This window comes from Vanacampus margaritifer, chromosome 20 (genome assembly GCF_051991255.1).
Source record: "Vanacampus margaritifer isolate UIUO_Vmar chromosome 20, RoL_Vmar_1.0, whole genome shotgun sequence".
Classification (NCBI taxonomy): Eukaryota; Metazoa; Chordata; class Actinopteri; order Syngnathiformes; family Syngnathidae; genus Vanacampus; species Vanacampus margaritifer.
Window position 1 is genome coordinate 1645001 of NC_135451.1, and position 10000 is coordinate 1655000.

The 10000-nt window shown below is 40.0% G+C and overlaps 1 protein-coding gene across 1 annotated transcript in view; it reads right to left on the reverse strand.

Moving 5' to 3' along the window:
* rsu1 (Ras suppressor protein 1) overlaps window positions 1-9438 on the reverse strand; it is a 33437-nt gene extending 23999 nt beyond the window's left edge. The window contains exons 1-2 of the mRNA XM_077554210.1: window positions 9302-9438; window positions 9079-9189 (exon numbers count right to left, since the gene is read on the reverse strand). Coding sequence (XP_077410336.1) covers window positions 9079-9187 — 109 coding nt within the window. The 5' untranslated portion in view covers window positions 9188-9189; window positions 9302-9438. The remainder of the gene's footprint in view (window positions 1-9078; window positions 9190-9301) is intronic.
* Between the last annotated feature and the right edge of the window lie 562 nt (window positions 9439-10000).

The window sequence follows — 10000 nt, forward strand, 5'->3', positions numbered from 1 at the left end:
CACTGGGAGGCGGACGTGCTAACCAGTCAACCATCGTGCCGCCCGGGACACAGAATCCATTCCCGAATATGGCCCAGAAACCTGTATGGAGACGTCATCCTCAGAGACATCATCCGCTTGGGAGGGCAATTGGAATGTTGCATCCGGCATGCCCACCTCTGCATTGGGCAACGCCACTGATGAGGCCTGAGAAGCATTAGGGTTTTGATTACCCAACTGAGTCTGTATTGTCATCACACACGCCTGCAAGTGGCTCAACTGTAAGGCAATCTTGAGAGTCAGCCCGACTCTTCTTAATCCGATAATCATGTGCAGCAGGCGAAGCAGACCTGCGTTTTGCCCACCCCCCACGGGGGTTTCATTTCCCCAGTCGGCGATGACCGCCCCTGAGCACCCGCTGTGTCCTGGTGGGTGTAGTGCTCACGGCAACACGTAAGTGAACATTTGTGTCGTCATAAAGTAGTAGACGTCATGAAGCCATCAACCAACATCAAGGCAGCTGGCGACTCACGGACGGAGCCGGATAGGTTGAGAGGTAATACAAGTTAGAAAAAGATACGCATAACCGTATCACACAAGCGAGCTTTAAAACAAGCCAAGCAACCGTAGGCAGGACGTCAATAGTCGCTGACTCCCACCATAAGTACTCACGAACTTGAAGCCTCAATCAGCGATGAGGAGAGGAACCATGCAAAGATGGAAAGGGAGCTCCAACGTTTATACATATAATTAGAAAGTGAAAAATACAATGAGCCGTCGCAGCAAAGTGGGGCAGGAAACCCCGCTGCCCTGATCAACACGATCACAGGCCACCAGCGACGGATACGGAGACAAAGAACAGCGGTAAACACCACAAGGAGGTTCAAAGAGACACGTTTCCGGCTACGCTCCTCCTTTATACATGAGGGTCAAGTCAGCCGGAACAATGGACATATCTTTTATGAATTATTTCTCGAGTGTCGTGTGCGCATGGGGGATTTTACGTGCTGTTTCAGCACCGCCCCCTGGCAGTCGGCCGGGACGAAATAGAACCACTTTAAGTTTGCTTGCAAGCACACAAGCACAAGAGACAAATTTATGGTTTGTGTAAATGTTTACCATCAATTATAAAGTAATCACCACATAGTTTTTATTCAAGTATATTCTATCGTTTGTACTTTTTCCTACACCTAATGTAATGAAATGAAATGGACAGGTATTGCATATTACCCAAGTGTGTAATGCAGACATTTTGTGCTAAAATCAAATACTCTAATACTATAATACTACATGCTACTATTGGTGCTTCATTCAAATTTACAGGGTGATTAAAAAAGAATGCACCAAAATCATCACACGATATTTAAAAAATGAAACACTCTAGCTTGGACACATGTGTTGTACACACCTTCCAGTTTGTATTTCATGATTTACAAGTGCTCCATGTGGCCACCACTGGCAGCACACAACATCAAGCCGATAAGGGAGTAAAGGGGGGATTGCTCACTTCGGCTTGATGTTGTCCTTGCTGACGGTTGTGGCCACATTCAGCACTTGTAAAACATGAAATAAAAACTTGAAGGTATGTGCAACACATCTGTCCAAGCTTGAGATTTCTATTGTTTGTCCAAATCGTGTCACAATTTTATATTATATATTTTTTACGTCTAAATAATGTGTTTCATTTTTGGTGATACTGAATAAGTAATGCAACTGTCAAAATGACGTCTATGTTTTAGTTTTCTCCATGACTTGATATCTGGTCCATAAACAAAGGCTGACAGCAATCTAAAGAGGACACAACAACTTTAATTATTTTAAATGTAAAATAGACAAGTCTGTAAATTATAGAAAATAACATTGTAACAGGTGCTTGGTAACAGCAATGTTTATTTTGACAATTACAAAAAAATGGCATGCTTAGTTGACCCTGAAAATCTTTATTACCTACCTAAACACCTGCCTGGCCCTCTTGCTCATCTCGCTCTTAACTCCCCTTCTCACTTTCCATTCTCCAGAGTCATTGCCCTCCTCAGAAGCATTAAGTTCAAAACGTGTGTCTTACAGAGAAAAATACGTTCAAATTCTTATTCAAATTTGTATTCTTTCTATGTTGTTTTGACTGCACGTGTAGCACTAATAATCATTTTCTCTTTTGTTTTTTTATATACTAATATCCTTTTCTCTTTTTTTGTGTGTATGTGGTGTATGTTCCATGTTCAGAATACAAACAACCAACCAAATTTGCTGTCCTTTGTTTATGTTCACTGAAACGTTGCCATGACTATATATTTTGAAGTACTCTAGATTACCTGAAATTTTGTGATCTATGACAGTATTATTACTATTATTATTATTAGGACCCGACCGATTAATCGGCCGCCGATTATAATGAGCCCATTATTGCCCTTCAAACATCTGCCAAAATAATCGCCCAATTGGGCCAAACCGGAAGTTAGCATCAAGTCTGGGAATATTTTTCCTTTAAATAACAAATCTTCACACACAAATGGTGTAGGAACACATACCCACAGGTAAGATAACATGACACAAAGGCACAAATGGGGTAGATGCCACGGACTTCCGGGTTTCAAACATTAGCGTCTAGCTAGCCACTGATGGCCGTGTTCCAACACTTGCTTCCTCCCCCCAAACGCGCCCTCCCGCCCTCCCGTCTCAACTCTCTGAAAAGCTTCGGACAACTGAGACAGACACACTACACACTCGCACCCATCGACGGGAACGCGCAACCGAGGGGCACAAAGGCGGAAGCGCACGAACTGCGACGCTGCCCACACGTCGCAAACAGGAAATGGAAACAAAGCTGATGTGTGAAAACCAGGAAGTCGGAAGTCTCGCCTCTTCCGTGGCATATAACCCATTCATCCCAATATGTGAAAAATTAGTTATTTTAATAGCATTCATCGTAACTTTCTTCTGTACTCACTTTAAGTGTATACACCATGGATGCACGGCACCATACTGCCCCCAAGAGGTCAAAACGCACAAGAACAGTCAGTATTTGTTCTTACCGTTTTTTCAGTTGCTATTATTTAAGTATGTTCTATTCTTATTTCACGTTCTTATTTTTATTTTGTCATTATCCTTTCAAGTTATATTTTAAGTTGATATTTCAAGGATTCACAGCATTTATTTTCTCAAAATTCAAGGATGCAAGCATCCAAGGAATTAAATCCCCGAAGTATAACAGGTTAGCCCAGTAAGGCCCAAGACTTTTTGAAAATAACAAGATAAAAATATATAAAAGAAAAGACTAATGCTTAAAATCAAAATGAGTAATAATAATGCAAGGCTTGAATTTCACATAATATTTACAACACAATTTGTGCTTAACAAAAACTAAGTGCAGGGATGAATGGGCATGATGCTGCCATGACATTTTTAAGCAGTTGAGCAGCCTTAGTAGTTGAATAAATGAAGTTTTGAAATCACAAATTGTTTTAATCATGATTTCAATCTCAATCAAATAATCGTGATTGCTATTTTTCCAGCCTTATTGTGTACTCTAACCATATACAGCACAGCAGTTGTAAACAAGTCAGAATGGTTTTATTATTGACACATACATATATACAATAACCTGGTATACTTCATGAAATTTGTTGATAAGGTCTAGATAGATAGATAGATAGATAGATAGATAGATAGATAGATAGATAGATAGATAGATAGATAGATAGATAGATAGATAGATAGATAGATAGATAGATAGATAGATAGATAGATAGATAGATAGATAGATAGATAGATAGATAGATAGATAGATAGATAGATAGATAGATGTGTGTGTATGTGTGTGTCTGAGTAGCTTGTGTGATCCACGGTTTAGCCCGTTTGTTCCAGAGCCATCTTGACACCATTTCAGCAGCATCCATGATGTTCCTGATGGCCTTCCTAATGTGCAGTCCCTTCACTCCAAGGCTCTTGAGGGCTCTGATGAGTGACTGTCCAACAAGACCTCTGCATTCCACCTTGATAGGATTGCACCAGGTCCTCCACCCTCTACTTTGGCATTCACCTCTTCCATCCGGTCTTCCCAAGGGACAGTCAACTCCAGAAAGATCACTTGTCTTGATGTTTCTGACACCAGGACAATGTCTGGCCTGAGTGTGGTCATTGAGATGTTTTCTGGAAATTTGAGTTGTCTTCCGAGGTCGACATGCAACTGCCAGTCCTGTGCTGTTGAGAGCAGCCCCTCGGGTTGGCTCTGGCATTAGTGTGGCTTCTACCTGGATGGCAATATTGTGCCTTGCTGGTTGCATTACTGTACAATAAATGAAAGTCACAGTCGTCAGTAACAATACTATAACCATAAACCGTAGTAGTATCGATAATACTGGACTATAAAAGACATGTCTGTCAAATTACTATAACCACATACATTAGTACAGGGGTGGGCACACTCGGTCCTTGAGGGACGGAGTCCTGCAGGTTTTAGATGTTTCCCTTCTCCAACACAGCTGATATATGATCAGCTCATCAGCAAGCTCTGCGTAAGCTTGGTAACGATCCTGTTGATTGGAATCAGCGGCATTGCAGCAGGGAAACCTCCAAAACCTGCAGGACGCCGGCACTTGTTTGCCCACCTCCGCATTAGTAGTAGTAGTAGTGAAACTGTGCAATAAACATTGCAGTCATGTCATGCAATTATTACTGCCACAAAAAGTATTGGTAGTGATAATACTGTACAATAATTCAAAGTAGTAGTTGTATTAGTAGTTAGTACAGTTAAAATTTTGTACCATAAGCAGTAACAACACTAGATTCAAAGTTGAAACTAGATGCATCTATAAAAAGTAAGAGTAATGTTGCTAATTTTAACATCTCGCATGCATAAAATAAGTGTCTTGTCAATCATATAATTTAGAAGCCACAGAAAATTAGCTACAAAAGCTAAACAATCTGATTTGCTGTTTTCATGTGTTTGGTAGGCCTACTGACCATGTTTATTCGTTTTTTATTACTTGAATACTCCATCACTCAAAAACTCAGTTTACTTTTGAAAATGTTGCAGTACAACAAAGTATTTTTTTATTTAGAGAGCTTTCAGAGTCAAAAAGTGCTTTAAAAATACACAGTACAAATAAAATCACTATTAAAATAAAAGGAAATCACAAATCAACACAATTTACACTTGAAAGAGGTAACTTACAAATTGACAGTTTTTCTTACCTCAATTGAAGTCTTGTCTTCGTTTGTCAACTGTGGATGTCGCTTTAAGATTGTGCACATACTCGCACGTGCACCATGAACGAGCCACATATGCTGCAGTTACGCTTTGGGCCAGAGGTGCCAGTCGCGAGTAAAAAAGTGACAAACTGCACAAAGTTCCTTTAATAGCACCCTTGATGTTAATAATGCTGCTCAACCCTCTTTTTGCCAACAAAACAGCACCTAATCTTCTCTAAGGTTGGGTATTGTCAACAATCTCACAAAACAATGCGTATGGTAAAATAGTGAATGGATTTAGCAAGACACAGGCTGTTTCTCAATATGCATTCTGGTCCGTAGTTATGTCCTTGTGAAACGTCATCAGTCGCAGCCCAACTACTGTTCCAAATGCAAGTACGCAAAAAGCCATAAGGGTTAAGCAAAGAATGGACGGAATACCCGGATGTTATTGTCACTGCGAGCTTTCTGGTTCTGACGCATTGCCGTAACTGTGTACCACGTGACTAGATGTTATATAATTATGAGTATTATGTTAAAGAAGTATAATTTGAAATTATATGTGGGATTTATCCAATTAACTCTTTTACTGCCAAAAACATTAAATGACGTTTAGTAAAAACCTACGGAGGGAGGACGTTAAAAGACGTTCTCCAATTTTATTTTATTTTTTTGGGGAAACGGGTGGAGGAAAGCCTTGGCCAGCTGTGGTGAAAGTTTCAAGCAGATCTAGTTAGCCTAATGACTATCTTTGGCCCCTAGATGGCAGCGATGACTCTCTTTTGACAAGATTGGGTAGGCGTCAGTAGAAGACGTGAGGCGGAGCTAGAGGGGACAATGGCTGGGGATGGGAAGCGAAAATGGCGACCGGTTGCAAGCAGCTCACTCTTGAGCATTTTTTTCAAAGACAAAAAGCATCGACCAGTGCTAAAGAGCATATTGATGACGACTATGATCATCATTGATGATGATGATGGTGACTCCGAGGTTGGAAGCGTTGACGCGGCAGTAGAAGACGTGAGGCGGAGCTAGATGGCTGAGGAAGCGAACAATGGCGACCGGTTGCAAGCAGCTCGTCGACCAATGCTAAAGAGCACAGTGATGACGACGATGATGATGGTGGCTCCGAGGTTGACGCCGAAGTTGGAAGCGTTGACGCCGAAGTTGGAAGCTTTGACGCGGTGGCTATGACCACGTCATAAAGCCTCACCGGCTAGCGATGCTAACACCGGAAAACGTGGAGCACAACCGAGCACGCTCAGGCGGATGTTCAATCGGACGACGAAGAGTGCCCCGAGTCCAATGAATATTCATCGGAGGAGTGGGTACAGTCTGCTACTTGCTATTCCCCGGAAAAAAAGGCCGTCAAGAAAGTGTAACGTCTGCACGCGAAAGGGGCAATCGCAGTGAAACGAATCTGTTGTGCAAATCCTGCTCCGTCTCCTTGCACGCAGGGGAGTGTTACAAAAAGAAAAACTGTATTTGAAACATCCACATAATTGTAAATAGTACCACAGTTGCACACATTTGTAAATAGTTTGCGAAATTGTTTTGTCAAATTGTTACACTGTTGAATGGAAATAAACATATTTTGCAATCTAAAAACACGTTTTCATTGTTGATGGTAGTGTTTTACAGAAGTAAAGCACTATTTAGGTATTTGTGGCATCATTCATGGACAAAAAGAAGTGTACAATTCACTAGAGTGCATGAAATAACATCGTTTCACAAAAAGCTTGTTTTCTCCGTTTTTGTTTCAAAACAGAGCATTTCGGTGAAACTAACCATTTTCTATTGTTGATTACTGAAAAACAGAATAAGGTAGAAACAAACTTTTTTTTTCTGATGAAAGATGAGAGTTCAATCTTTCATTTGGTAGTATGTGTGTTTCCATAGTCCAAACACAACATTTTCTGTGGACCTTGAAAGATCAGTCAAAATGCTTAAATCGGCTGGCACTGGCGGCATCCCTTTTCTGAAAACGTCTGGCAGTCAAAGAGTTAAGGATTATATTGGGAAAAAAAGTTCTGGAAAGACACTGATGTGAGTTGCAGGTTTTGATCTGATTCTCCTGAAATTGTGGTACATCTATAAAAATTGTCTTTGAATATATAGTAAATCATTTTTAATATATATTAATATATTTATATATAATATTGTAAATTGCAGTTGTTTAACTAAATTGTGTAAAAAGGGACTAAATTTAATAAAGTTGTATTTTACACGTTAAATATTTCTTATTATTTACGCTCATAAAAGGGGAGGAATACTATACTTCCAAACGTGATGCTGGTGGGGGGAAGCAATGCACATGCCGTGCCTATTCTGCCGAAAATGAAAGAAGAAGAAAGAAAAAGAACAAATGTGATGCTCCTATCATTCGTTCAATGAAGTACGAAATGCATCTTGGGATATTTTCTCAGCCAAGCCATCATCAAGCAACAACCGATGCATCATTGGTTTAAGGTAGCAAAAATGAACGACATCTGGGAAATCTGTGTGGTCTTGGCTTATGCATACTTCCAATTGGAACAGTACTTGGGGCGCCACTGATGATGTCTCACAGAATCACAAGGACGCAAGTAAGGTTTTTAACCCATGTATGTTGTACAAACACATTTCTAAACATCAACATAGTACAAATTGATATAAAGCTAGTCACATGATAAAACTGCGATGAATTACGGAAACAAGCCAGCTAGATATGCGTGCTTGGGAAGTACGTTCTTGAGACCGGGCTTACCAAGACCCGACTTGTTGCGTCACAACTTCAAGAACGTACTCTGTCTTCTTGATATTGAGAAACAGCCAGTGTCCAATCACTGGTGAGCTATTTTTAGAACAGACTCTAGTTGCTCTTGGGACACGCTGGCACCTATACACACTTCCTCCTCCTACTGCTTGCACATGCAGTTAATTGAGGCAATTAACTTCAAAGAGGCTGCTGTTTACACAGCCCTGCACAAGCAATGCATTGTGAACTGCCTATTTACAATTCAACATGCAATATCTATTCTGCCACCTGCGTATCGCTACGTCACATGTATTATAAAGAGGCTCACAACGATATATTGCCGCATCGATTTCTTGAGCACACCCCTAATCTTCTCCTACAATGTTTAACAAAATGAGAGAATACAGAAAGAGAGATATTTGACCATTCTTCTTTGCACAATCTCTCCAAATTATCCAGCAACATGGGTCCTCTCCTTTGCACTGCCATCGTTAGCTCACTCCACAGGCTTTCAATGGGGTTGAGGTCTGGGGACTGAGATGGCCATGGGAGGAGCTTGATTCTGTGTCTGGTGAACCACTTCTACAATTTTCAGTATGAGAGTATACTTGTACAACAACAATTTAATTTATTTTAAGGCTTTTAACCAGAGGTGACAATAATTATGGAGCACACTGTATACTGTATCTCTGGGCTGTAAATTGTGATAACACTACAGTACCCACTCACTCTTACAATCCCGCCACAGAAAATTCAGGATAACTCTCAAACCATGACAAATCTGACGTTAATTCTTCGAGCTTCATTTGATCCAAGTAAAGTTTGACTTACAAACAGTTAATTGTCATGGAAATGTATCATCTTATTTAAAGTATTTCACTATTATGTGCAATATATTGTACTTAATTATTGAAGACAGTTTTTTATTATTGTCAAATTTTGTGGCACAATATTGTTTAAGCTGTGCATAACCACACTACGCTTACAATAATATTAACTGTACTTCTTAGGAATATAAAACTAACCTTGACTCAATTAACCTGATGTAGCATGACTTTACATTTCGGTCCAACCCCGCCCCCCCGAAATTCAGGGGCGTAATCGGTAGTACAGTATTTTCCGTCGGGTTCTTTCATTTCACGACGACCTTGCAAAGTAAAGTAATGCATTCTTACATAGTCCGGGTATGTCCAGCATGTTCGAAATGCCTCTGTCACACATTTCAACGTCGGTAAGGTTCTTCTCCCGACTCTCATCCACTATTTTCTTCAACGACTTGGACATTTCTGATGATGAAAAAGAGAATAGCATTTGCCATTCATTTTCCATTGGTACACCGTAGCTCACATATACAGATAAAACCAAGGCAACAAAACGTATTGAAAATACAAAACTTACCGTTGAGCAACAAAAAAAATGGAATTAAAATATGTATTATTCTCGTCAAACCCTCGATGCGCCTATAGTGAAGACGAAAGTCACCATACCAAAAAAGGATATGACATTTGACAATTATTTCTTCTTCCAACACTGTTTTGGCAGGCTTTATGCAGTGAAAGCGTAATGCTGCCCTCCACAGGCAATACTATAGACATACGCGTCAGGCGCTCCTCTATGGATATTATGACAGCCATTTCAGCTATTCCACCAGAGATCACTTGTAGGAGACGATGAGATTGAAAGAGGAAAGATACGGTAGAGGGAAGCTATAGTCCCGCCCACTCCACGTAATAATTTCGTTGGGCATGAGCACACTAAAATAATAATAATAACTCGCTGCATGTGTGAACATTTTTCACGTGGTTTGTAATGTTACAAATGTGCAGGCTCCTTCCTAAACACAATGTTTAAAAAAATACATTTTTTAATTAAAAGTCTTCTCAGTCTTTTTGTTTGGGCAGGCACTGCTTGATTGTAAATATAACTCAAAGTCCTTATAAAATAATGGGGTAAAAAAGTGATTCCCAAATATACATTTGTGTATGTAAAACGTTGTTCATAATATAATTAGCAGATTTATTATAAATACTTTATCATTGTTGTCTTTACCACATTTTACAAAATGAGCAAAAATAACATGCTCAAGAAACAATACAA